We start from the raw sequence: 27,829 nt of genomic DNA, 5'->3' as shown, positions 1-27,829 counted from the left end.
AGTTCTGGGTTGCCATGGCCACGGAATGTAACTAGTGACAACTGGCTTTGATGTCACTGCTTTGATGTCACTGATGACATCATGATGATGTCATCAGTGGAACTAGTTGCTAAGCAACAGCACCAAGCTAAATATTTTGAACACCAACACGTGTGTTCCGCTGTTTCTTCCCATGGCAGCAGTCGATATAACAACTCAACAATTATTTGAACTGTAATAAACACCAGAACATTTCTTCTCTGTTCATTCAACGTTTTTAGTTTTTTAATAAGAGAACAAGCAGTAGACCTATTCTATATGAAAGGCAACTTTAAATGTCTGTTGTGATATGAATATATATAGAAAATAAAATTAAATAAAATTAACTTGACCCCTAATATAATGGCAGGAGAAGCACTGGGAAATATTATGCAAAGTGCAGTTGTACTGTAGTACTATAACTGTGCTGGCAGTTGACAACTCTCTACCACCACCAGCTGAGACATAGACACAATTCCAAACATCCCTTGAGAGTGGTCTCCACAGTAGTAAGAGCACAGTGTATTTAAATGGTCAGTAATGGCAAAAGTGCATGAATTATGGGTGGGTTATGCATTACTCAGAAAAACAACTATAAAATAAAGCAATGCGAAGTGTGTTGCTACATTTAATTCAATCCTCAAACATGTGGCCAGCTGGGCCCACTGACAATATTGTGGTGGCACACCCAAACCAAAGCTTAGCTGATGTTTTCCTTCAAGTCAACGTCAATATTTGTGAGGATAATACTGCTCACTGACTGTAGAGCCAAGTCGAAAGGAGTTTTCCTTTAGAACTTTAAAACATGTCCTCTGGCAGAGAGCCACTCAATCAGAGAAGCTTTAGGAATCAGAAGTAGCGTCACTACAGTGACCACTATAGTGTAAGGAAGGATAACATTGTAAACAGGCCAAACGCAAGACATCCCAGAACAGGTTTGTGTCCCGTGTGATTCCTTATCACTTTTAGATTTATTTATTATTTACAGGCCATTTTAAGGTTTTGGAGTAAAGGACTAAAACTAGTTGGTTTTGATTTACCTCGTTTCGGAAAAGATGATAGTTTTGGTCCAGAAGACACTTTGACAACGTTAAACACATTTTAGAATCAGATGAATTCAAAATATTTAAATGAATATTTAGTCGTTGTCATATAAAAATGGATACCAGACTACAGGGATATCACTTAGACATCACCTTTTACTTGTTTATGCTGAAGTCTATTGTATTTACACATCCAGCAGACATGGAGGCATGGAACATACAACAAAATTAGACTTCTCATTTAATCAAATGAGACTTTTGACTTCTCAAAACATTTAATGCAAAGGGCTTATTAACACACATACAGGGTATGCATGCATACGTCACAGCAAGCAAAGTCTCCATGGTTAAGGCCAGTGAGTGGCAGTTGAACGTAGAGATTTAGCAGCACTAGTCTGACTCATAGGCTTTAATACCATCTAAATTGTAAAATTAATTAAGAGTTGTTGTGCGACTGACTGTACCAACAGATTTGAAAAGCAGTCAGATATATTTTTAAAGATATCGCCGACTGCCAAAGAAAGTAAGTGGATTGCTGCATTACAAAGAAACAACTGGAATTCAGGCACAGAAACCTGGTGTTGTGGTTCACATTTGCGGTCAGGGAATATTGATTTATGCTGTATTTCTTTTTGATGAAGTCATACCTTAAGGTACGTCTTAAGTTACATTCTGGAGGCCTGAGAAGTTTGTCGATGTTGTTGTTTTGACGTAGTTGAGTAATTCTTCCAGTTCCAACAATAAATAACAATAAAACAATAAACGGAATATTTACGATCACATCTTTTTAATATCCGGTCAGACGCTACAGTATTGTATGGTTAAAGTTACTTTTCAGTAAAGCTCTGTGCTCTGAGGAGGCAAACACAAAGCTGTGCTCCAAAACTAAAACTGAAACTGAGGCTAATACACTTTTCCAAATCCATACTAGTTGGACCATTGTTGAGTCCAATTGTCCTGAATTTGATCTGATAATCCATATTTTTCCCGTTCTCGCTGTATTTACTGATACATTTCACCATGTTTTTGCCACTCAGGGGGGCGCGGCCCGGACAGCAGTGACGTCAGTGCATACTCCTAATTAAAGAGCCGTTCGGGAGCCAAAAGAGTCGATTCTTCTTTGGGAGCCGGGGCAAAAGAGTAGACTCTCAGAAAGGAGCCCAACTTCCCATCACTAAGTCTGATTCCCTGTGATGGCAGACAACGCTCCAGCGACACAATGGTGCGCTTGTTTTACTTTGCAGCGCCGCCCGCTGAGCAACGACGGTTCATGTTGTTTGAGAAACTGCTTGAAGGTTTCCTGAATGTAATGTGTATGCAGCCACTGTGATTAAATTCACAGCATTAACATCAAAGATTCGAGTAGCAAAGTTTTTATGACCCTTTCTAAAATATTTCTGCTCACCATACAAAAGATGAGCGGCTTTGTTCTGTCATATGACCAAATACCACAAAAGTAACACAAAACGAAGCAACCTAACCAAGATGCGTTGAGAAGGATAGAATAACCTAGAAATTTTACTTTCGCAAATGTATGGGTACATTTTAAAAACATTCCAGGCGCTGAGATAAATGTCATGATTTTATTTATTTTCTGAGATTTGCAGTATACTATATTGAGACATATAATCTGTTTTTCATTAGCCATCCCACGTGTTAAAAATGTTCCACAGATATCTATGGGCTTCTGCTACTCTTTTTGAAAATGAATGATGCTGCTTTACACCAAGCAAATGAGTTCTGTAGAACAGGAAAGAGAACGCACCACAAATACCAACAGTGGCTGCAAGAAGTGGGAACATGCACACGATAACATTTGTAATGCACAGCCTGTACCTTCCAGAGACACATGCTGCAATTGGTGTAATAACAGATAGCAGTCACACTGACTATTGATGAAATGTGTGGGTTGTGTGAGAAAACCAAAGAATGTGTGCACAAGTCAGAATACAGAATATAGGTGTGCCGGCATGTATATATATATTTAACTAAGCTGTATAAGTAATTGTCTTTTGTTCATATTTGTTCTAAACAAGGTCCTACTTACACGCAAAATTAAAAATTCACATCAAAAATGCATTTGCCATTATGATGCAAAGGACAATATGAACACACTGTGCATTCTTAGATTTAAACAGTGGCTTTTGCAGGTTTGAAGTCCAAAATTGACCATCTGAACATTGCATATGTGTGTTTAATTGTGCAGTCTCCTTTATACAATTCAGTGTTATAATCTAGCGACCCATTTACAAATCTCCATTAGTACAACAAGTATGCTACATCGGGTCTAGTTAACAGTCCAGTTGTGTTTACATCTGACTTTGCAGACTTGCAGACTTTAATATCTTTAAGCTTGGTTTGCACTTATTGTTCTTACCCCACCTTCTCATTTAAATGCATTTTTCCCCTCCCATTTTAAACTAAATGACAGCTTTGTGACACGGTAGTTTGGCGAGTTAATATATCATTGAGTTTAACATAATTGACAGGTATCGTAGTTTACATTTTGGCTGTTTTTGGGCCTAAAATCAACATGGTCATCCATAACCAATCATCACATGGCATGGTTCTTTTAAATATTGAGTAAATTGAAACTGAAAGTTATTTAGAAATATATTGTGGTTACATTGTTTGCATGTGCTAAATACACACATGACTCACGCACTACTTTATATTAAATAACTAAGAAAGAGGAGAAAGAACATACCGTGGAGCAAGTCATATGATTTTTGATTTAACGCACTTCCTTGAGAGGTGTCATCATGTAATGACACGATTTGCTATTTTCCATAAATAATTTGATATATTGGCAAAAAAGAAATATCTTTCATGATTATCACAACTTGACAAAAAGAAAGCAATCATCACAAATTTTGAATAAGCTAATTTTATTATTGTTTAACCGATTAGTAGGTGGTTGTTATTAAATTCGGACGGTTATTTAGTTGACATTTTAGTGAGAACTGGTCACTGATCAAGTAATTGTTTCCACAATAAATAATTATAGATTTTGTAAAGACAGGCTTTTATTTATTTTTTACTGTTAGTTTTACTTTTAATATAAATGTATGCAAGAGATATCCTTCAAAAGTCCCTTAATTATATATTGACCTTGGCATTACAGCCTAACAGCTGCAGCGGTGTGAAACGTTTGTTGACGACACACCGCGCTCGTTACGGTTACGGTGCTTTTATCCTGAAACGTCGCCCCCTCCTCTCGTGCCCTCGACCGGAAGAGTTCGCTGCTCCGTGTTGTTTACGTTCGGTGGGAGGAGCGCTGCGTTCAGTCAGAGACAGAGACAAGGTATTAGCCGGAATCCCATCAACAAACTCACACAGAGTGCAATTTATTCCTCGAATCATTATGGACACGTCTTGACAGAGGTCTTTCTGGTACGAGGAAAGCGATGAGATTTGTTTGGCCGCCGCAAATTAAAACGAAAGCGTTGCAAATGTTAACGTTACACGAAGTGGACGTCTTGTTTAGCTAGCAAGGTAACGCTACTTGGTGAAAGGCCCGCAGCATAGGTGGCTAGGTTCCTAGTGGCCTAACGCCGGGTGAATAGTCACATAATTGTTAGTCTGTTGACAAACGTAGCATTGTTGTGCCGAGGGAGTTGCGTTACTAACACTTGCCGGTTAGCTCATGATTCCGTTCACGGAAAGAAACACTTTGTGTGGCTGTGGAGTGGAGCAAAGTCTGTGGACCGGCTAACGTTATGTGATGTAGGCTGCAGCCTTTCAGCTACATCTGTTTAGTGAATTGGTGAAATACCTGGTGTTTGTCTCGACCTCTTTAAATGGGATTAACATTGCACCACTGCTTAAGTGTCAGTCTTTTATGATGTGGTCTGACTATATGTCTCTTCCCCCTTCACAGGTCTGTCACAAGGAAGGAGAGACTAAATGTCATCTGAACTCTGACCCCTGGAAACCTCCAGCCCAGAGCCTGATTTATGTTTTTTTTGTTGTTGTTGTTTTTGTGGTGAGGCCATGACTACTATCAACATCACCAGAGATATTCTGCACAGGCAGATCAGGGTGAGCAAAACGAGTGCCAGAGCATGAGCTGGTGGTACCGGTTGACAAACGATGTGTTTTCGACTTAAAGCAGGGGTGTCAAACTCACTTTAGTTCAGGGGCCACATTCAGCCTGATTTGATCTCAAGCGGGTCTGATCAGTAACACAATATCATGTTAACCTACACGTAATGACAGCTCATGACAGTGCAAAGAACAGGTCAATAAGGAGAATGTTTACATTTTAATAAACTGTCCTTCAAAAAATTTTAATTCCTTAAGAGAAAAAAACTTTAATTTGGGCTCATTGCTCTCTGATGTTTCGTTCTGGGTCTGGAATTTAGGTTCTGTCCACTTCTCATACTAAAACAGTGGACAAATTAGAGAGACATTTATTAATTTGCATAATTAATTTTTTTCTCATATGTAATTTTTTCACTTTGCACATTCATGCCGCTGGCTAGAGTTGACCCTATGACAGGCCGCTTTAAGCTGTTTGTTTGACACCTGTGACTTAAACACAGGATCTGAGTGGGACGTTCCCCATCCATTCTCATTTGTGATTCTTGCCCTCAGGACAAGAGAGTATCCGGCTTCCAAAGGTCCTATCACGTGACTGACCCGTTCATCAAGAGACTGGGACTAGAGGCCGAGCTCCAGGTCACGAAGAGTCCAAACATGACAGGATACTTTTGTGTCTCGTTATATCTTCCTCTGACAGTTTTTGTCATGTTTCTCAACAGGGCCATAGTGGCTGTGTGAACTGTTTGGAATGGAACGAACGCGGAGAGTAAGTTTTCCAGAGTTTTACTATGGTGAACATCATCATAGCTGATAAATATCCAGATTCACTGAACTCCAATTGACAAATATAGTGATACAGAACATTGGTAAAATTAAACCGTCCTGTATTAAAACATAGCTTCATTGTAATGTTTAGTTTATGTTGAAACGGTGTAAGAAAGTTTTTTTTTTATTCAATTGGAGGATGTAGTTTGGAGGGCTGTTAAACTGTATTGAATTAAACACAAAGGTTATTTGGCCTAGCCCCCTGGCTAAGTGGTGCTTTTTCGAAACAATAGTGCATGCAAAGCACACAGTGGTACAATGCAATTCAGTAGCACTAGAAACTGCATCCTCCAAAATGAAAACACAGGTGAATGAACAACTGAGCACAGCAGTTACATTAAACAAAGGCTGAATACAATAACATTTATGAATCCTTAGATTTAGTTTATTTTCACTATTGTACCCAATGTACTGGAGTGTATTTCTAGAAATGTGTTTTTAAATTATTAAATATTTTTCACATAAATTGCATAAATCCTAATTCTGAGGCCTATAAATAATTACTGCAGCGTACAAATGTTGCGCATGTTAACGTGTGTGTGAATGGACGTCCCGCTGTCCACACCTGCAGTATTTAAAACACGTGACACATTACATGATGTCATAGACGTTGAATTACGTGACATCGACGTGATATATAAACCTTTCACCTCTCTGCTGCTGTCTTTACCCTCAGCCTGCTGGCTTCAGGCTCGGATGATCAACACGCCATCATCTGGGATCCTTTCAAACACAAGAAGCTTACAACTATGCACACAGGTCATGCGGCCAATATCTTCTCCGTAAAGGTGAGGAGAACTGAATGCATGCTGTATGTATCGAAGGGCGTAAAGTCACTTGTTGGATTATGTTGCTGGGACATGTTGCTCTACCTTGAGGTGAGGTATGCTGGAGGGATAATGTGGTGGTGCTATTTTAAGCCATTAATCCGACTACGATCCGTAGTACAGAATACTGTAGTCCCACTGACAGACCGGCTGTATGAGGCGTCTTTGTATGCAACTCAATAATGTCTTAATCTGTGGGTACCGACATGGTTGAATCACTATATGCTTGAAAGACAACGAGTAAATTTACATGCACGCAAATGTTCCACTGTTATATCATTTAATGGGAGCAATCTAAACCATATCCTCCTGAGACCCGAGCTTTTATTTGGTCTGTGTCTTTAATTTTTCCACAGTATTTGAGATTAGTAGGACCTAAGATGTATAAAGCATCATTGTTGAACACAATGTCCTCATTGGTGGACACTGGGATTATTTCATTATTTGTATTATAAAAACATCACCCAATGTGAGACTAAATATAAAACTATTTATTTTAATATCTGAGCATGACTGAGCAAAGACAGAACAGTGAAGTACCAACTTCCTCAAACGAGTACTTGCTAACATTGTACCTCGTTGCTATTGATAACATTTGTTAAACTTTAATGAGAATAAATACATGAGTTACAACTGTGGAATTCACTTATGTTTTCTACCTCGTCCACTTTTGTCCTGTGATCACCTGTGGAATTAATCTGCTGTCATGTTTCCACACTGACTAGTGTATTGACCCTTTGCTACCACTAGATGGCAGACTAAACCGTCCACTCATGAGGACAACAGGTTTAAATGAAGTAGAACAAACTGTAATAAAACTTAATCTCCCTTTATGAGGATGTGGATATGAGGATTCTTACTTTTTCCAGATGCAACATTATCTGATTAAGACACATGGGCTGTGTCAATATTATTCAGGTTTAACCCCTCGTTTTGAGCTACTTTTGATTTGGGCTTCATCTATCATGTATTTAATGTGTTTACCATGTTAAATATAGTCACCCCTACATGACCTGATAGTTGGTTTTCATACAGTACATATTGTATAGACTGTGTGCTGAAAAATATACAACAACGGCTACAGAAAATGTAATATTTTTGACATTAAAACATTCTAAATATTCACAGTGAAGCTTTTTTGAGGTTCCATATTTAAGCTTAGGATGGATATGCACACATACAAAAGTTAAATGAATAGCAATCGAGTGATTAATCTGGTGTGATCACGGGCTTTGGAGGGTTAAGGATCATTCTTCGGTTCAATCGGCTTAGTTTGCATGAGAAGAGGTGCATTCTGAAAAGAAAAGCTCACATTTCTGGTCAAAGGAGAAACACACCTACTGTTGAAGACCACAGGCTTTTGAGTATGCACAAATGTTGCAACCTTTTCCAGAAGGCGGTTGAAGGAATGAAAAAGGAGACCGTGTTTATTCTTTATTTCTTGCTGCAAACAAACCGGAATATTAGAGGAATGTTAATTTTCATGCTTGTTTGTAAATAAATTCACAGTTTTTGTTTGCGTTTTTGTGCGTCCATGCAGTTTCTCCCTCACACCGGGGATAGAATTTTGGTCACGGGTGCAGCCGACACCAAGGTCCACGTGCATGACCTGTCGGTGAAAGAAACCATCCACATGTTTTCCGATCACACTAACCGAGTGAAGCGCATCGCCACAGCCCCCATGTGGCCCAACACCTTCTGGAGTGCTGCAGAAGACGGCATCATCAGGTCAGCACCAAAAGGGCCACAAGTCAAAATATATTCGGTTGCTGACTTTAGTAGATGTGATAAGTTTATTTCTCATTGTTTATTACAGGCAGTATGACCTGAGGGAGAACAGTAAACACTCTGAGGTACTGATTGACCTGACAGAGTTCTGTGGTCAGCTGGTCGAGGCCAAGTGTCTAGCTGTCAATCCGCGGGACAACAACTACCTGGCGGTGGGAGCCAACGGGCCTTTTGTTCGCCTCTACGACATCAGGATGATTCACAACTACAGGTTAGTTAAGTTTTGGTGTATCAGCCTGTGGCAGTGTTTAAACAGCCACTGCTCAAATGTGGATGGTTCTGTGGCGCTGTACAAAGAGAAGTATTTTTGTTCCTTATACAGGAAATCTGTGAGTCAGAGTACATCAGCAGCTGTGCACACCTTCTGTGACAGGCAGAGGCCCATCCCCGATGGAGCGGGACAGTATTATGTTGCAGGTGTGTGGCTCAAGGTGGATTTACATTAAAACACCAGGATATGTTTTTAATTGCAGATAAGCTGGCTGTGAAGAATGTGGTTTAACATAATCTTCTGTCTGAATGCTTCAGGGCACCTGCCTGTGAAACTGCCAGACTATAATAACCGCCTCAGGGTCCTAGTAGCCACCTATGTCACCTTCAGTCCAGATGGCACTGAGCTGCTGGTTAACATGGGTGGAGAACAGGTAATGCTTCTTAAAAAAAACAAAGAGCGATGAGAAGAGGTGTTAGTTGGTGATTACAGTGGCATTCTCCTTACATCCTCCCATTTGTTTTGCAGTTCGGTAATGATTGTTTAATTTTTATGACTCTTCTAGGTGTATCTGTTTGACTTGACATTCAAACAGAGGCCATATACCTTCCTGCTTCCAAAAAAATGCCAGTCATCAGCAGGTAGGACTGCGCTGTCTTAACTAAGACTTAATTACACTATATTCTGAAATCCATAAAGATTGTGTCTGTTGACGTGTTGGTAAATTCTCAACCTCGGGATTTCCAGCAGATGTGCAGAACGGAAAGACGACCAATGGCGTCTCCAATGGAATTCACCTTCCAGCCAGCCACATTCGCTTTGCAGGAAGCAAAATTCAGTCTAGGTAATGTCCTCTTGGTCTCTCTTTGTTGTTACACACTGATTTGCAGAAAGTTTGAGTTTCTCTGTAAAGGTCGATCCGTTGCATCTAGTTGTAGAAAGGCTCCAGTACATATCCCAGGCCCATGCATGGCACTATTTCTGCTGCAGAACTCATTTAAAAAAAAGAAGAAGAATAGCATGCACATCAACTCTGCGCGCCGTATACAAACAAACTGTCCAGATTACAGCCTGTATTCCTTTTTATCTCATCATAGTGGTGAAGTAACAGTATATTTTGCCCTAGTCACCCAACAAGGGTCAATATCTGATCACAAACCTGTGGTCCGCCATTGATGTTGTTGCTATGAGACGTCTGGGGCTAGAGGGGCAAGGCAATGACATTGTGTTGGTAGTCAGACGTCCACACAAATAGGGAAAAAAAGAAACAGCACAGGCTCTGTTTTTGTCTTTTTCACCCTCGGAAAAAGGTGCGATTCCAGTCATTGAAAAATCTGGATCCGTCGTGACGGTCGGCCTAAACGTCCAACACCCAACGGTCTTATTCGTGTAAACGTGGCCTAATAGTATTTTAAAAATCCTCCTTCTTTCTCTCATTGTTTTAGTTCTGCTGATCTCCCTCCTCACCTGGAGAGGATAAAACAACAAGCTAACGATGCATTCGCGCGGCAGCAGTGGACGCAGGCCATCCAGCTGTACAGCTTAGGCATCCATCAGGCCAGCTGTAACGCCATGCTATATGGGAATCGGGCCGCTGCCTACATGAAACGCAAGTGGTAGGTGTCGTTTCATTCGAGAGATCATTCATTATCTTTTGGAAGTGGTTATCAGGTGTTTGTGTCTGCGATTCCCAGGGACGGAGACCATTACGATGCCCTCAGGGACTGTCTGAAGGCTCTGACTCTAAACCCCGGCCACCTGAAGGCACATTTCAGACTGGCGCGGTGTCTGTTTGAGCTGAAGTATGTGGCAGAGGCTCTGGAGTGCCTGGATGATTTCAAAGGAAAGTTTCCAGAGCAGGCGCACAGTAGTGCGTGCGATGCCTTAGATAAGGACATCAAGGCCGCTCTTTACTCCAAGACGGACTCAGGTGAGAAAGAGTGAAATTGTATTGGATCCTGCTGGTTATTAACAACATTTTTATAAGCAGTCAGAGTGAGATACTAGCTTAATTAAAACAGTATTGTAAAAACGTCAGTGTACATATACAGGTAAATAACAGGCTTTGGTTGTATGTTCTTTTTTCTTTCTTCATAGGAGAAGACAAGAAGGCCAACAGCTCCATTCGGTTCCACTCATTCAGCCGGAAGGAGTCCATCCCTGAGGATGAGTTGGTGTTGAGAGAGCACAGCTTTGACTACAAGCACAGATACTGTGGCCACTGCAACACGACCACTGATATCAAAGAGGCCAACTTCTTTGGAAGGTCCGTAAATCAAACTGCTGATTTTCACTGTGGTGTCACCAGGGGGCAGTCACGAGCTCCGTAATAAAATCTGATCGGGTCTTTGTCGGCACGGTTTAACACGGGAGCAAATCTAATCTGCGGCGTCTTTGTTGAACATGCCCATTAAACATTTACTGTTTCAGTGGAAAAGAACTAGTGATAGTCGCTCTAGTAGCTGCGGATTAAAGTTGCACAACCTTCAAGAGGATTTATGGACCAGCTCCTTAATCTCCGCTATATTCTTCTCATATCAGCCTCATTTAACATGTGCAATTTAGGTTAATGCAAAATAAGTCTTTGTGATGTGACACTTATGGATCATTCTGTTCAGTCAAATCGTGAATCAAGGCACTCATAAAAACTTTCCCTCAGCTTCTAAATAGCAGCTTTCCGTCTCTGATATCTCAGAGAAACTCAATGTTATCTCACTAATGACTATTGTCGTTTGAACTTTCAACTCATCCTGTTTCCCCTCACCGTGGCTAGTTTAACAGTTCTGAATGATTAAACCCAGTCTTTCAGTTCTCATTCAGCGCTGTGCGCCGTGTCAGCCGGGAAACTCTTTTACACACAAAAGTGACATAAACAAATATTTTGAAAGACGTTCGGCGTAAAAACGGTTAAAGAGTTTTCTAGGTAAACACTTAAATTCCCAGTAAATGCTCCATGTCCCACAAAACGGGGCTTGTCACGCACGTCTGAATGTTTTCTTTCTCTCTACAGCAAAGGCCAATACATAGTCAGCGGCTCAGACGACGGCTCTTTCTTTATCTGGGAAAAGGAGACAACCAATCTGGTCAGGATCCTTCAGGGAGACGAGTCCATAGTCAACTGTCTGCAGCCCCACCCCAGCTACTGCTTCCTGGCTACTAGTGGTATCGACCCCGTAGTTCGATTATGGAATCCCAGGCCAGAGGTAAACAGGCTTTACTTTTCTGTGTATTTATACCAAAATCAGATAATAATAGGGTTGGGCAGTTGTCAGGCAGGGTTGGGCCAAATATGTACGTCACAGTATTCTTCATAATTCTGACAGTATCACCGTATTTTGTTTTGTTTTTTCTTCATGTATAATCACGTGTTCACAACATTTTCTACTGTTTGAGAGAGGAATTAATGCAGTAGATTGAGTAAGGATGGACTATTTTACTGTGATGATGAGTAAATATTGTAGAATAATCCCACAGTAGTAGTAAAACCTGCCTGCTGAAGTGGAAACCCTGAGACATTTACAGATCAGATCAGCAATAAAAAAGAAAAAAATGTTAAATGTTATCAAAATTTAATGAAGAAACAAGAACAATTACTGTTTCATTTATTTTGACATATTTATTCATCTTTAAACTGCTATGTCTGTAATGTCGACAGCAACGCGGCCGCCTACCGTAATAATTGTAGTCTGCGCGCAACTTTTTTTTTTTTTCCTCGCTCATAAAAATCGAAAAATGGGGACATATTCAGCTGGGGGACAGGTGATTCAAAACGGGGACTGTCCTTAAAAACTGGAGACATCTGGTCACCCTGAAAAAACCTAAACAAACAACACGTCACCTTTTTTTGGCACAAGTCTTCTCGTTCTGCTGTTTCATTTTTTGGACCTTTCCATCTTTACCAGGCACGTTTAGAAGCACTACATTGAACACAACAAAAAAAAAATACCATTATTCGATATGATCGGGAATACCGCCCAGCCCTTGGTTTTGAAATGTTGAAGGAATGTTTTAACAAGATGTATGCAATTCATGTCATAGGAATTATATTTGATCTGTGTTCTCTGCAGACGGACACTGATAATGGGCGCGTGGTGGAGGACATGGAGGGGGCCGCTCAGGCAAATCAGCGACGTATGAACGCTGATCCACTAGAGGTAATGCTGCTTAACATGGGTTACCGAATCACCGGCCTGCGCGGTGTTGGTCCGGACGGCTCAGACGATGAAGACAGCTCAGAGGGACAAGTACAGTGCAGGCCAAGCTAAACAAACAGCCATCCATTCTGTGGAATGGATTTAAGAAGCAAAGCACTCTCCATGCTCCCGTTTGAATCTTTATTTCCCCTCCGTCTGACAGAACATTGAGTGAATGTCATGTCACATCTCTGCACTATGCATCGCCCTCCCCTGTCCCGTGAAAGGACAGGTGGGGAGACCACTTTGGGGGAGAGCAACTCTTGGGAGGGTAGAGACAACATCCTTCTCTCCCCTTCAGAGCACCAACGACACCTCAGCCTGTCCCTCCACCCTACGGTGGCACGGGGACACCTTTGAGGAAAGCACCTTCCACGTCACTCCCCAGTTTCTCACGAAGAAGGAGGAGTTCAGCACTTATCCTTCCTCAGGTTTTTGTTGGAAAGACACGCAACACATAGAAGGAGGCACCCGCAGTCTGCCGACCTATTTTCAGGTCACTGCGGCCTCACGGATGGTGTTTTCCACGGAGGATCAGACCGGAAAACCGGTGCTTTGTTGCATCTCCACGTCTGCTCCACGGGTGGAGCAAAATGTCACAGCGCCTGATCATCCCCAGAAAGGCCGCGCACCCACCATCCATTCAGAGTTAGACTCGATCCTATTTTCCGTTTGAGTTTTGGCGGCAGGAAGCCCAGGCTTCGCTGTCGCTCTTCAGATTGTGAACGCTGCCAGTGTTGCTCCACTGAAATTTATTTATAAGCTTTGTTTAGTTTACAACTGTCAGGAAAAACGAGGGGTTTCTTCTGCCAAAGGTTGCCATGCATCATTTAGACGGCCACGGGTTAAGATTTATTTTCTCTGTTTCATTGAAATATCATTTTGGCTCCTTTTTTAGTTAAGACGTTTAACTACAGCAGATTATTGACGAGTCAACAAGATGCCGATAAGGAAAAAAGGAAAAAAAAAAACAAAAAACTCTAACGCCGTTTTTTTTTTTTTTTTGGTTTAGTCCCACTTCATGTTGAGATGATATGTTGATGTCAAACTTGTGTTGGTTTTAAGTGGGACACATGCTAATTTGTGGTACGTAACAATGCAACGCAAAGTACTCGGTGGCGATGGGGGTCCTGCCTTCTAGCTGCGCGGCTCTAGCATTCATCCTCCTCGCCTGCAGTCAGGTGTTGAGCCCCGCTTGCATGAGGCTTCTCTGAACATAGTTGTCATCTGTCGCTCAGATAACAGCTCATTGAGTCTCCTTCGCCCTCAAGTCGGCTGAATGAATGAGTCCTTGGCAAAATGCATCACACAGGCTTCCATGTGTTTTACTTTGTTCATTAATTTGAGATACTCTGTTTTTCTTCGAGGGATCCTGTAATAACTGTTGTTGCAAACAAAACAAAGAATAAAATTATTGAACACCTTCTTTTTCATATTGTTTTCCCTTTGTTCCTCTTCTCAGAATACTATCTAGGTTAGGAAGATAAACTGCCAGTGAGGGTATACGGTGTGAACTTTCAGCTCATATATCAGTGTCTGCCCTGCTCTCAGCTTTTGCTGACTACCAGACAACGAATGTAAGCAACCATGGCATCTCATGCCCCATATACTTTACAGTAATGAGGTGACCCAGCTTTAGGAGAACTGGAAGTTGTAGTGATTAAAGGTCCCTCCTGACAGAGCGTGAGTGTGTAGGCCAAATAAGAGTAAAGCTGCTCCCATTCATGATAATTTAACACTCGCATCCTGTTTGTTTTTCTTTACATAAATCTCTTAATCAGCTTCAGTCCTGATCACAAATACCAAATGTTTAATTAATTTCATAATTTCAACCAACTTTTGGTGTTTGTGGTTGCGTCACAAATGTTGTAATATTTACCATAATCTTAATGCGAAGTTTATTTTTCTAGGGCGGGATTATGACAGTTGAAAAAACAAAGCGATGGTGTGACTTTTCATCGGTTGAGAGGACTGACAAAAGAGAATGGACAATGATACAAAAATAACAGAGCGTCCTTCCTTAAAGTGTGTGAGAAAAGAGAACAGTTTGTAGACTGCATATGTCAAAAACCCTTTTCCCACAGCGTGTGTTTGTGTAATTACTCCCACTGCCAACAGGGGGAGATGAAAGTTCTTTGCTGTAGCTTTAATTGTGTGACACTTCATCCAAAACTGTAATAATCATCAGCAACAACTCTGATTTTGATGCATTTTTTGCTCCTGTAGGGGGAAAAAAATACAAATTCCATTAAAAATTAAATTGTGTATTTTGACTTTGTTCACATGGTCTCTGATTCAAGTGTCTTTGAAGTAAAGTGATAAAAAGTTTAGTTTAAACCTCTTCAATTACACAGACACAAAAATTAAGGAACATTAACAACATTCTAGGTTACACAGTGTAAAAGAACAATATGGCATTTGAATTTGAAATGTTGTATATTAAAAATACACACTTTTGTCAAATATTATAGCAAAAAGCATCACCACTGCTAAGTTATAAAAAAATAAAAAATATAAAACGAAAAAGACGAAAAGAACACTTCTGTCCGTATGAAGGCACAAGGGTCAAACATACACACAAGCACATTAAACGTTGTGAAGTAGTCAATTTTATTGTAAAATAAGCTACATCCCCTCTAGCAGTAGGCCTAACACATTATTCGTTTGCAAATACCGCCATAGAACAGAAACTGAAACCAGGGATCCAAATAAATGCCGATACAGTGTAATTATTTTGTTATATAAACGTGGACTACCGGTGAGGAGTGATTATTAAATCCCAGTCACTGACGGTAAACAAACACAGCAGTCGGCGCGCATATGACAGCGTTGCGTTCACGGACCGACCATTTGGTTTTGTCCGCGGAGGCGACGGCGGCGTAACTGCGTGCTGCGTGTGTCTCTCGGGCTCTGCGTCACTGACATCTCCAAGCAGGTTGTGATGGCGGAGCTGGACGAAACCGACATAATGATGAACTACCCCGGGGATTTCTTAAAGACCGACAGAAAAACCTGCCGCTACCCCTACTGCATCGTCTGGACACCTATTCCTATTCTGACGTGAGAAGCCAACACATTTACAACCCTTTCTGTCCCTGCTCTTGCAAGCTTAGCTTTAAATGTGTCAGCTTACAGCTCGGATCGGGCGACTGGTTGTTATTATTCTTAAAACGTCATATGTAATGCAGCTGATTGTTTTTCACTCTTTGAATACAAGGACGCATTAAAAATGTACTGTGGACATCGTACAGTGACTCATGCATTCACGCGTCTCACGGTGCATCCTGCAGGTGGGTGCTCCCCTTCATTGGTCACATGGGTATATGCACTTCTGCTGGAGTCATACGGGATTTTGCAGGATCGTACTTTGTCTCAGTAAGTACCGCTTTGACACATGGTTGATATTGCGTGTTACATCACGCAATAGGGATGTAATTAAAATGAAAAACCATCAAAGTGCAGCAGGCCTCCAGAGTAAATCTACTATAATCATGAAATTTTTTATTTTGTACATGTAATTTACAAGTAATAACTCAAGAAATTCCAAATGGCACTCAAACATGAGCTGACAGTGTCACCATTTACTTCCAGGAGGACAGCATGGGATTTGGCAGACCAACAAAGTAAGTTTTATTGTAGTTTAATAATATTTTGATAAGTAAGTCGTGACCAGATTGCACGTTTAAGTTAAAATGCAATATTCTTAACCAATATTGCAGATACTGGAAGCTTGACGTGGACAAAGTCTGTGGAAATGGTTCAGCTACCTGGGACAAAGCAGTGCACGACGCATCAGAGGAATACAAATGCAGGCCGGTAAGACGGTTTCTATGAGTTTTTCCATTTAATCACTAAACCTTTAACAATACTAACATGATAACTACATTTTTCTTACTTTTTTATTGAAGCACAATCTGTGCTTTGATAACTGCTACTGCCACGTTGCCATGGCCCTCAACCTGATGCGCTACGACAACAGCACCTCGTGGAACATGGTGAACCTGGGTGTGCTGTCTCTCATTCACGGCAAATATGTGAGGTAAGTGTTTAAGCCACTTGTTCTTGTTTTGCCTTAAAACTGCCACACTTCCAAGCTGCCGTCTTACATGCGTGGATCCTCCTACTCCATGATATTTTTGTTTTTTTGGTGAATGTTGATATTTTTAGTTGAATTTCCTGCTATTACCAAAAAAGAAGAAAAATGAACTTGTCAGCATTTGTAGCTACAGCTGCACATCACATGTCTGGAAACCAACTCAAAGGTCCCCCTCATACAGGATTTTAGTCAGGAAATCTCTCATGTAATTCCGTTTGGAAATCATTATCCCCACCAAAGATTCGAGAATTAAATAATTCAGATAAAAGCAATGTAGACAAACAAGTGACCTGAGCACAGTAGAGATGATTATAACAGTCATTTACTGCAAAATAAGGGATGAACAGTTAACAGCAATTAACTTATTTACTGAGAATTGTACGTCATGTATATTATACGTATATAATTCCTTGCCTGAATCAGTTGTAGAACTACACAGTCCTCTGCAGAAGTATTTTTTTCTCTGTTGAAACTTGCCCCATAATGAAGTCAAAATGCTGTGTTACCAGACACACATCCTGACAGGAACAGAGTGTGTCTACGTTAGGTAGCTTGTGAGTTTGAATCTACAAATGCACGTACTGTATAAATGAACATCCTTTACATTCAAGCCCTCGCTGAAAGATTTTATACAAAACTGATTAGCTAATCAGTAGCAGGTAAACCCCTCTGTATTTGACTGTATAATAGAGGTTTAAATCTGCTGTCTGTGGCAGGTTTTCATGTGTTCACATGCATTTTACACTAATGAGAGTTTCTAATGTAACTAAGGTTCCATGAAGTCAGCGTGTCTCACATCAATCTAAGTAGCGTTCAAGAAAAGTGTCCAATCTCTCGATGTAAAAGTACAGAAGAGTAGTAGGGCCAACCGTCAGAAAAAAAATTAGAGGAAGTAGATTTTTTTTTCATCATGCACAAGAAAAAAGTTGAAATTTTGAGAATAAAGTCAAAATTTTGAAAGAAAAAAGGTGAAAGTAGGAAGTAGACCTTCAAACTGGCAGTAGGTTATGGTTCCGCCGATACTTATTGATAACTAATATTAAGAATTTAAAATTGCATTGTGATTATTTTTTTCAGTTATACTGCAAATGTATTATACTGGACTGTTGCATCAACATTTTGTTGTTGTGTGTATTGTCACACACTGTCGCCTTGTCCACTGAGGGACGGACGTAAACTCTAAGGCACCAAGACCCGAAGCTGGGCACAGGCACATTGTGGTCCGGGAAGTTTCTTTTAATACTCTAACATATAAAAGAAACTTGGCATCCAGAAATATGTATATGTATATGTCAAACGCCTTTTTCCAGAGTGTGTGTGTAATTTTTCTTACTGCCAAAAGGAGGGGATAAAAGTTCTCTGCTGTAGCTTTAATTGTCTCACACTTCATCCACAACTTGGCGCATCCGCACATCTTTGTGTAATAGAATTAAAACCCATCTGAAGGAAAACATGGACAATACTAGGCCAAACACAGTGGAAGCATCTTCACCACAAACATGTACACAATCTGTTACAATGCTCTGCTGCTGGATACTGGTGAGCATTAAGAGACATATGGCTCAGAGAACCCCCCTCATTATTCTCCGCTGACCCACATAGGGAACGCTGGCGTCACAGTTTGTGCTGCCTCTGTGCACACACACTCCCACGGCACTGGAGTCTTTTGAACAGAAGGGAGGTCATGTAATTCATCACTGACAGCTGCGCTCCCCTCTGTGTCACCACTGGAGGTCACCTCTCCGCTGGGGCTCCCTACGCCGGCTGGGTGGATGGGACAGTAGGACGCGGGCCAGAGAGAGCGCCGGGCCCTCTGGGAGTAAAGACACCATGTGATACTTGAACACACGTGTCCTTGTCCGTGCAAAAACATACCAGTTTTTAACCTTTCTGCCACGCAATCGATACCCAGATGTTGATGATCACTCTAACGCAATTATCCTCTCCTTCTGTCCTCCAGCTGGGCCGCGTTCCTCAAGACCTGGCTGCCCTTTTTCATGCTCAGCGGGGTCCTCGCCACGGTCATCCTAACATTCAACCTGCAGTAATGCAGCACGACGAGATGACAAGACGTATCACAGACTTTGGTCATACATTGAATGATGCGCTCTGATGGGACATTTGTCAGTACAAAAATAATCCACTCGTGTCGTAATTTCTAGCGATCCAGCCTATAGGAGGTGATTTAGGGCTAAAGTGTGTGGCTAGTTTTGAAATACATGATTACTTTTGTGTGTAAATAGTGTGTTTCGTTTCATTCAGGTATACGTCAGTATCTGTAAATCACCTCTTCAGATAGTGTTCTTCACACATTGTGGGTCTGTGTGATACTGATATATATGTGTGTTCGTCACAAAGGAGGACGATCTCCTCCAGGTCGCACCAAGGTGGAGTCATGCCTTTGAGTTGCGGAGATGTTTTTTTCATGAAGGACAGTGATGAATGTGTCTTACAGACCGGCTAATGTACATTTCAGTGACGAATCGCTACAAAATGGATTGCGAGATCTTATTGCCGAACGTGTTCATCAATTATTTGTCCAAGAGATATGAGCCGCTACCAAAGATAGAAAGAACCATGTGTGGAAAAAATGAATCCATTTTCCTGTGATGCGTAAAAACCGACATTTTGTTATTATTTTATTATTAGTGCAGTATATTGTTGTTGTTATTTGTTCCAGACAGAAATTAAATTATTTCCAACTTTGGATCACCAAGCTGAAACGTTGAATTACACAAAAGATGACTAACACTACATGACATGTATGCACTTAATTGATTTGTTTAAATAAGTATTATTTATTGTTATAAATCATTTAAATGCTTCTGTTTTAGTAGCTCACTGTATGGAAAGCTTTTTCATGTCCCCTACAGCCGAATGTGCTGTAGGTCACAGGCTGTGGATGCCCTGATGGTCCTCTGTACCTTTAAGGGAACCACATACCTTTTTTCATCCAGCAGACTCTGTGTGATGTGAACTATCATCAATTTACGGGAACCTTTATTCCCACAGTGGAGCCGATGAGGAGGGACTGACGCTGCGCCGAGCGCTCTTTGCCACATCTGCAGCATTTGATTAGTTTGTGAGAACAAAAGAACAGGATTTCCTGAGCCAAATGGAATCACATTTTTCTCTGCTGTAATTTCAAATATTTTACTTTTTTAAATTTGGCTATAATTCAGACATGTATAGTTTTGCGGTCCGCGTGTTTTGGGGTATTATTCTTTGTGCACCATATCAGTGCTTGGAGTGTCCTTTTGGCTGCGAGTGCTTCACTGTCACCCGCACGGTGAAATGTGTTTCCAAGGATTTGCTCATGGTGCCACAAAATATTCCAGGGTATGCCAGGACTGTCGTCATCACTGGGAATATTGTGAACCAGATTGGACCTGACTCGTTTACAGAGCTGGAGAATGTAACTAACATTATTTTAAGCAATAACAGGTGAGAATGTCAGTGTTTTTTTTTTTGTTTTTTTGTTGTTGTTGTTTTGTTTTGTTTTGTTTAAGTCATGTATATTAAGCCATATTCTTCCTTAATGTGTACTAAATAAATATTAAATCGATTTATTTATTTGAGATGCATTACGTGTCTGAGATCAGATGTCACAGTGTTAGTCGTCTTCTCAGGATCACAGAGATGGCATCCCACACCTTTTCTGCCCTCGTCAACCTGCGCTTCCTGGACCTCAGTGGCAACCAGCTGGCTCTGATCCATCCAGAGGCTTTCAGCATACCTGGCAGCCCCCTCCAGGAGCTCAACCTGAGCCGTTCTCTGTACAACTTCACCGCCCTGACAGACCTAACCACGGCTCTGCGCTGGGGTGGCCTCGGAGGTCTCCTCCGCCTCGACCTCTCTGGGAACCACCTGGCCCTGCTGCCCCCGGGGTTGTTCTCTCACCTCCCCAATCTGCAGCAGCTCTTCCTCACCAAGAACTCTTTGGCTGCAGTGTACAGCGGGACCTTCTCTGGCATGAATCACCTGGAGGTGCTGGACCTGACGCACAACACCATCAGAACATTCAGGGCTGATTCTCTCCAAGAGTTGGAGAAGCTCGGGGACATCCGAATCCTTCTCGGTAACAACCCCTACACCTGCTCGTGTGAGATCCATAATTTTGTGGAATGGCTGAACAACACTAAAGCTCACGTAGATGTGGAAGCCGTGAGATGCGCGTCGCCAGATGCATTAACCAGCACCCGACTGCGAGGGCTCAATGTCGAGGACATTGGGTGTGTTGTCCCACTCCCCTCGGTGGTGACAGACCTCTCCCTACAGACATCCTATGTCTTCCTAGGGGTGGTGCTGGGGTTCGTGGGCATGGTTTTTCTCTTTGTGCTCTACCTGAACCGCAACGGCATGAAGAAGTGGATCACTGAGATGAGAGAAGCTTGCCAGGATGTTCTGGAGGGCTACCACTACCGCTATGAGATTGACTCAGACCCTCGGCTGGGCCACATCGCAGCAGACGCCAGCGTGGCGCAGCGGCATTTAGGATTAGCTCTCTCACAGGAGCCGCCCAATGACACTTGCATTGTCCAGGTTCCCTCAGACACAAAAGTCAAACAGGTGACGACCTCTCATCCTGTATGATCCATAAGTTAAGGCAAATGTAAATAGTTTACACCAGATTTTTTATTATTATTTAATTTAATTTCATGATTATCTTGTACATTCTGCAGCTAGAACCTATAAGCTTCACCTTGAAAAGTGCCTTTGTGTTTGAGGTACTAGAGCATGATTGTGTGTTTTATCATACATTTTATAATGACAAAATACAATGGCTACTTTAGAAACACTATAGAATCTACATCCCATCTCAGTTGTTTTGTTGTTTGTTTATACGACATTTATTTAGCCGTATATAGTATAGTATATTATTTGTATATAGTATAGTATCATACCTTTGAATATCTTTACAGTATACTGCTTGCATATTAACAAAAAACTGTAATAAACAGTATATTAAACTAGGTATTGTGCATGCTTCAGGAGCAAACAGGAGGGAAATGCCTTTACATTTAAACAATTTTACATCTTTATTGTGCTTAGTGTTGCTCATGCTGTGATTTTAACAGATATTGCATCCAATGCGTGATTGTATTTGCATTAATATTAATAAAAAAAAGAAAAGAAAAACACCATAAATATTTAAATTTCTTGGTGCTGTGCTATTTTATTGTGAAAACAGTGCAACAAGCTCCAGCTCCACGGCAGACTCATATTTTTTTCTCCAGGTGAGGCGGCCCCGCTGTTTCCACTCAAAGAGTGGGTGATTAAGTGTTTCCGTAGAGGGGAAGAAATAGGGCAGAATGAAGGATATTGTTTGGAAGTCTACACCTGCTGGTGCTGCAGCTGCGCACCTCTGTGTGCCTGTCGGGCCCTGGCGGCATGTGCGCATGAATTAGACAATCCACTTGTCACAAGTTTCTCTGTTGGCTGTCTTTTGTTGTTCTATTTCTTGTTTTAAATCGTCGCTGTGTATTTTTGTTGTTGTTGTTGTTCTTGTTCTTGTTTACCCATGTCTTTCTCCCTTCCTTACCTCCTTCCTCTGCGCGTTCATATCCGCCTCCTCGCGTGACGTCACGACTCACCTGTGGGTGGGTGTTGGATCTGGGATTAGGTGTAGCCGCAGGTAATAGCCAAACATTGGAAGACCGTCCGTCGGCATCACAAGACTGTACAGTTTAACCGAGGGAACGGCGACGCCGATGAGTTGAGGCGCGTTGTTCGGTCGAGGCGGCGCCGTTTCCGAGTTCGCCTCTCCAAAGTTTGTTGTTTGGTGGAAGTTAAGTCCCGCGAAAGGAAGGAAAGGAAAAAAATCGTGGGCGGTCGAGATCCGCGTCTCTTTTCTCCGTTTGAAGCGCAGGCAGAAGTTTTCTCCTCTGCGAGACTTCCGCGGTTGGCTCGGCGAACGCGTTGTCTGGGATTAAACGCAGCCACAAACTGTTTCCTCTTATGCGGTGAGTGGACGCTTTGCAAGTAAAATGAAAAGGTGTTAAATGGTGAATGGGGTTTGGTCTGAGCTGTTTTTCTCCTGCACGCCTGCTGTGAGGCCAGCGTGAGGTCCTCGACGACCCGGGAGACGGTATTATCAAAGCAGCAATCAATGCATTCGCTTTATTTACATTCTCGGAATATCATTGCAGGATTATTTACTGTGCGCTTTGGTCAGAGAAACATGCTGTGATGTGTTAAAGGCTGCCAGTCTGTGTGGCGGTGAGAGGGGGGAGGCTTAAGGCAGGCTGTAATTTCTGTTCAACTGTTCATCTCCCACACCAGGTCCCAGGTGTTCTGAGGCATGCCTGGCCACAGCACGGGGGCTCCCCAGGCGCCCCGCCACCACAAACACTCCAGCTCCAGACCGGAAAAATACAGACACACTCGGACTATATCCAGGGAGAGCAGCCAAGACTCGTACAAGGATCCTCACGGGGAGCACCTGCACGACCACTCCAGGTATCCGGAGAACAAGTATGGTCGCAGCAGGGGACACCCTCGAAACGGCACAGCACGGGGCTCGGAGACGATAGGATTTATTCCGGGGTCGGCGGACAATGCTCCCACCAGCAGGCATGCCTGTGGCTCTTGCGCATCTATGGGCTGGAGTGACTGCAAGGCTCTCATCTGCTGCGTGCTGACCTGTGGATTTTACGGCAGCCGAGAGCCCTGCCTGCCTGTAAACGAGACCTCCACAGATCACCCCCCTAAAGCGGGGAGCGAGCCTCACCCCCCCAATGGCATGGCTTTCAGCAACCCCTGTGGTTCCCCTGTGGAGTCCAGCAAGCCCACCAAGCCTTCCAAGTTGCCCCCAAGCGACAGCTTCCGCTACCAGGACGTGCGCATCGCAGGTAAGACAGTAAAGTATTCGGCTGCCCCCACCAAACGGACCCGTACGACTGGCAAGGGGGAAAGCCAGCGGCCGGTCAGCAACACCAGCCTGTTATCCCGCGACGACTATGACTTGGACGACCTGAGCGACACGGGCACGGACATTGACTCTCTCATCACCAAGAAGCTGCTGGAGCTGTACGCCCTGCATCAGATCGACCAGCTGGCCAAGTGCACCTCCGACTCCTCCTTCTCCCGCAAGACCAACGAGATCAGCGAGCTCATCTACAGCATCGCGCAGGACTACAACCTGGAGGAGCAGGAGGCCGAGTGCAAGCTGGTGCACGGGGTCATCCGCATCAGCACGCGCAAGGGCAAGAAAAACAAGAGCCACCAGGCATCGGGACAGCGGCCTAACGGCAGGAGCGACGGGACTCTCCCTGACAGCGGCAACGAGACCATGACCAACACCTTGATGAGCAGCGATTGTAAGAGCTTTAAGCTGATTAATGCTTTACCAATATGACACAACCCGTTTCACTACCGCCTGGCTGCAGCATACCAAATATACAAATCATACTACCCGTCTTCCTCAAATGACTCATAGAGTCTGTTGGAACGCTGCTCAAGCTTCTTTGTTTGGCTCATGCTTATAAACCTCACTACACCAGGCCTTTTACATGGCTAATAACAATTGGTTAATCAGAGGCAAGTTGATACAGGCACGGGGTGTCTGCAAAAACATTGCACAGTAGCACAGATGACCGTAATAACTCTAAAGCAGGAGGGCATCGTTGTTTGCGGGAGCTCCTCGTGTTGACATTTATGCTCTTTTTGTTCGCTGCAGTCCCGGAGGTGAAAGTGTCGGAGCAGACGCCATCAGACGAGCTGGCGAGGAAAATGAGACATTACAGCGGGAGAAGTGAGTACACGCAGGGAGCTGTCCACAGCAGGCGCTCGGGTCCTTTTCTGTCTTCGACGTAAATAAGGGATTAAGATAGATTACCTATGATAACATTAATGCATTGTACAGAGCGAGCTACAATCGTTATTTGTCCTGGTCGCTGAGGTATAATTACCAACCCCGCTGTGTGAATCGGCCTTTGCGACCCATTGTATCTGCTGCAGCTGTAGGCATTTTCTCACCTCCTCTCTACTTTCCAGCAACATACCAGCCTTTAAGCAGTGAAAGACGCGCATTCCTTCCCTTTTCTCTGCATATTACAATCCCTCGCTCATTAGAGGCCTCCTCCCCACCTCTGCTACCTAACACCTACCTCTCCGTCTGCCTCATTCTCCCCTCCAGCCCAGCAGTCATGACACCACCTGCTCGACCAGCAGATCGAGTCACATTAAATATACGCCACATAATGTCCCCTGATTTATTATGTCATTTTAGAGAACGACTTGGGTTACAGATGGATTACCACGCAGCGCATTCTTTTTTTTTTCTTCTTGCTGTTCTGTGAAGCGGGTGTTTAAAAGGTGTCCTGTTACATGTCTTTGAATGAGGGTACACCACAGTGTGGCTTGGGAATGTGTCGACATCCGGGTTAAGTTCGACAGTTTTATGAAATATATAACGTCCGCTCTATTAATGCTGTGTTTCTTTTATTTCTTTCTAAATTTACATTTCATTTCTCATGTCCCCCCCCCCTGCAGCATACTCGTCCGGCACCACCACCACGGCCTACTCGGCCTACCATCACAACACCGAAACAGACTCTTCGGGGGCTCCTCTGCTTCTCTGAGTATCATCAACGAACAAAACTGACCCATACTGAGAAAGAATGTAGCCACCAACATGGACAATTTCATCCTTCTGCTATCATTTAGGCTGTTACAGAGTGGAGCACCTTTTACCCCTGGGGGCGGTGGTCCTTCTCCGACTGTTTGCTATTTGAGTGTCATTTAAATTCAAGGACTTTCCAACAGATGACCCATGATGAGACTTTTTTTTTTTTTTCTTTTTTCCACACGGGGAAGACAGTGTACGTTTCCATGAATTTGTATTCAGTGTTCGAATGAAAAACAACTACGGAAGAGAGTAAGCGATGGTAGACCATAACCGTCCTCATTCTCGTCCTTGTTCTTGTTTATGCAAGCTGTTGTGCATGTATTTTATGTATGCATGCGCTTGTTGACTCCTGCCATTTCTCTGGACTCCTGAAATGCATGTTTTTACAGGAATAAGCCATTTTTTTTATGTGAATATTCTTAAGTCTGTGTTTCTTTGTGGTTTGTTGACCACTTTTTTTTTTTTTTAATTAACCAATAAGTTGAATTTTTAACAAAATAAAAATTTTCATGCCTGTTTAGGGCCTTTTCATGGGTTATCCATTTCACATCTTCGCTGCTCTTTGCCTCCAGTCAGCCATTACGCCCTCTCTCTACACACAAGCCTGAAAAAAACAAAAGCCTGAATGGTAGCTCGGTTTGTTTTACAGCACGTTACTAGTTCTCGTTAATCAGCAAGTCTTCCCTTCGCTAAGTTTTCTTGCCCTGTCTTTTGAGCCTGCTTTTCCTCTTTATCTCTCGGATTATTGTTGTCAAGCTCGTCTCCCTGAGGTCACTGTGTTGCAGTGAGCAGGCTCTTTCCACCCTCAGCAAAAGAAAGAACTTGTTTGGCTGGTTCTGACAAAAAGGAAATAAAATCCTGGGGTTTGCCTTTGTCATTTATTGTAAAGGGGAGTAGCAGTGCATAACATCCACCTGATTGTAGGAGTCTTTCCTGGAATCCTGCTTTGGATCAACTGAGCTACAATTACAAATATGTATATTCTTAACACACACCAACATATACCTCTGCTTTTTGCATCGTGGGCTTAGATGATAGCTGCTGGAGCAGGAATATAAGTAATTATTGGCATTCTCAAAGAGAGGTTATTAATTAATAATTAATACACTCTTAACAATTGGCCTATAGAGATTTTCTGCTAATAATGCATTACCGCGTTACAGTGATTTGAGAAGAGAGAAAATAAGGCAGACATCTGCTCTTATGTAGAATATAATGTTCTAAAGAAAAACCGGAAAACGGATGCTAAATTGTTGGCCAACAAACACACAGATCAATCAGTCCTCGACGAAGCCTAAAGAGAAAGAAGCTGTTCTGTCTGTGGCATGTTTCAGTTGGTCTGTGTAACCCCGTTTCCTCTGGCTCACTGCCCCCACCAGCACATTCCTGTTTTACCTGTATGAGGTGTCATGTAAAAGCTCACTGTTTCACAACTAACATACCACAGGGTAGCACGAAATCAAGAGGGCCTCCTCTATATAAAATATAGCCTGCAGATTGTTCAGAGCAGGCCTCAGATTTTTATTGCACGATGGGTTTTGCATCTCGTGTCCTTTACTCAGTTTTATGACCGCTCGATGAAGGTTTTGTTTATGGCTTTTATACCGTAATGTGTGCGTCCTTTAAGTTGAAGTCAGTTTCTGTATCTGTTCATTTTTTGTTGTTTTTTTCTTTAAAAAAACAAAACAAAACAAAAAAACACGTGACTTCCACTCTTCTCCATGAGAGGGAGACAAAGTAGCACAATCTCGAGCATTTGTGGTTGTAATGGAAACATACAAGAGGCACTGATCAGTTTCTCGGTCAGGAGAGAAGTGATAAAAGCCTTCAGCGTGATAAACGCTGAAGTCACCGATGTCTGACCCTGTCATTTCAGTATGATATAATAAAATGACACTGAGTAATATAAAACTGGAAATTACAGTAAATTAACTTTTATAGCGTCGCCTGAAAAGTTGGAGAAAATGCAGCGTCACAGTGTGCTTTCACCTTTTCGTCTCGCCAGTGTTTAAATTAATGATGACAGATAAATCTGAATCTCTATATGTCCAGAACATTTTAAAGCATTTTAGCCACATATTCGGCACGGCCGCACTTTGGAATTGCTTGACAGAAAAAAAAAATAAATAACTTGACTTATTGCACTTGAGCAATA

At 42.4% G+C, this 27,829-nt stretch overlaps 4 protein-coding genes across 7 annotated transcripts; all 4 read left to right on the top strand.

Annotated features, from left to right (window-relative positions):
* The first annotated feature begins 4,280 nt into the window (after positions 1 to 4,280).
* On the top strand, positions 4,281 to 14,375 carry wdtc1 (WD and tetratricopeptide repeats 1). Of its 4 annotated transcripts, none has more exons than XM_047599609.1 (16): positions 4,281 to 4,365; positions 4,942 to 5,102; positions 5,658 to 5,741; positions 5,825 to 5,871; positions 6,607 to 6,718; positions 8,298 to 8,485; positions 8,574 to 8,756; positions 8,868 to 8,962; positions 9,074 to 9,189; positions 9,322 to 9,397; positions 9,504 to 9,600; positions 10,202 to 10,372; positions 10,451 to 10,686; positions 10,854 to 11,022; positions 11,767 to 11,959; positions 12,824 to 14,375. In XM_047599609.1, exons 2-16 carry the CDS (start codon positions 5,055 to 5,057, stop codon positions 13,019 to 13,021), a joined length of 2,013 nt encoding a protein of 670 aa, XP_047455565.1. In that variant the 5' UTR covers positions 4,281 to 4,365; positions 4,942 to 5,054; the 3' UTR covers positions 13,022 to 14,375. The 4 variants fall into 4 exon arrangements, with proteins under 4 accessions (XP_047455565.1, XP_047455564.1, XP_047455566.1 ...); XM_047599608.1 differs by having other exon boundaries at positions 4,332 to 4,454; XM_047599610.1 differs by having other exon boundaries at positions 4,340 to 4,556; positions 9,507 to 9,600.
* Positions 14,376 to 15,778: 1,403 nt separating this feature from the next.
* Positions 15,779 to 19,752, top strand: LOC125017093 (transmembrane protein 222-like). Its single transcript, XM_047599960.1, has 6 exons — positions 15,779 to 16,009; positions 16,240 to 16,324; positions 16,541 to 16,572; positions 16,669 to 16,765; positions 16,858 to 16,988; positions 19,006 to 19,752. The coding sequence occupies exons 1-6, from the start codon at positions 15,891 to 15,893 to the stop codon at positions 19,091 to 19,093; spliced, it is 552 nt and encodes a 183-aa protein (XP_047455916.1). The 5' UTR covers positions 15,779 to 15,890; the 3' UTR covers positions 19,094 to 19,752.
* A 149-nt stretch (positions 19,753 to 19,901) lies between these two features.
* Positions 19,902 to 22,172, top strand: LOC125017092 (trophoblast glycoprotein-like). The gene is made up of 2 exons (XM_047599959.1): positions 19,902 to 20,489; positions 20,675 to 22,172. Exons 1-2 carry the CDS (start codon positions 20,230 to 20,232, stop codon positions 21,636 to 21,638), a joined length of 1,224 nt encoding a protein of 407 aa, XP_047455915.1. The 5' UTR covers positions 19,902 to 20,229; the 3' UTR covers positions 21,639 to 22,172.
* A 243-nt stretch (positions 22,173 to 22,415) lies between these two features.
* Positions 22,416 to 27,789, top strand: kdf1a (keratinocyte differentiation factor 1a). Its single transcript, XM_047599876.1, has 4 exons — positions 22,416 to 23,008; positions 23,328 to 24,364; positions 24,724 to 24,798; positions 25,539 to 27,789. Exons 2-4 carry the CDS (start codon positions 23,347 to 23,349, stop codon positions 25,625 to 25,627), a joined length of 1,182 nt encoding a protein of 393 aa, XP_047455832.1. The 5' UTR covers positions 22,416 to 23,008; positions 23,328 to 23,346; the 3' UTR covers positions 25,628 to 27,789.
* The last annotated feature ends 40 nt before the right edge of the window (positions 27,790 to 27,829 follow it).

This window comes from Mugil cephalus, chromosome 11 (assembly GCF_022458985.1).
Source record: "Mugil cephalus isolate CIBA_MC_2020 chromosome 11, CIBA_Mcephalus_1.1, whole genome shotgun sequence".
Lineage (NCBI taxonomy): Eukaryota > Metazoa > Chordata > Actinopteri > Mugiliformes > Mugilidae > Mugil > Mugil cephalus.
The sequence above is the reverse complement of the archived record's forward strand: the minus strand, read 5'-3'. Positions and strand labels throughout refer to the sequence as shown.

Bases quoted from the DNA above. Each gene is read 5' to 3' on its own strand.
- LOC125017093 (XM_047599960.1), top strand. From the start codon at position 15,891: ATGGCGGAGCTGGACGAAACCGACATAATGATGAACTACCCCGGGGAT. The intron at 16,325-16,540 runs GTAAGTACCGCT...ATTTACTTCCAG, and splicing joins CAGGATCGTACTTTGTCTCA to GAGGACAGCATGGGATTTGG. The intron at 16,573-16,668 runs GTAAGTTTTATT...CCAATATTGCAG, and splicing joins GGATTTGGCAGACCAACAAA to ATACTGGAAGCTTGACGTGG.
- kdf1a (XM_047599876.1), top strand. From the start codon at position 23,347: ATGCCTGGCCACAGCACGGGGGCTCCCCAGGCGCCCCGCCACCACAAA. The intron at 24,365-24,723 runs GTAAGAGCTTTA...TGTTCGCTGCAG, and splicing joins CACCTTGATGAGCAGCGATT to TCCCGGAGGTGAAAGTGTCG. The intron at 24,799-25,538 runs GTGAGTACACGC...CCCCCCCTGCAG, and splicing joins GAGACATTACAGCGGGAGAA to CATACTCGTCCGGCACCACC.
- wdtc1 (XM_047599609.1), top strand. From the start codon at position 5,055: ATGACTACTATCAACATCACCAGAGATATTCTGCACAGGCAGATCAGG. The intron at 9,190-9,321 runs GTAATGCTTCTT...TGACTCTTCTAG, and splicing joins TTAACATGGGTGGAGAACAG to GTGTATCTGTTTGACTTGAC. The intron at 10,687-10,853 runs GTGAGAAAGAGT...CTTTCTTCATAG, and splicing joins TTACTCCAAGACGGACTCAG to GAGAAGACAAGAAGGCCAAC.
- LOC125017092 (XM_047599959.1), top strand. From the start codon at position 20,230: ATGTATAGTTTTGCGGTCCGCGTGTTTTGGGGTATTATTCTTTGTGCA. The intron at 20,490-20,674 runs GTGAGAATGTCA...TCGTCTTCTCAG, and splicing joins ATTATTTTAAGCAATAACAG to GATCACAGAGATGGCATCCC.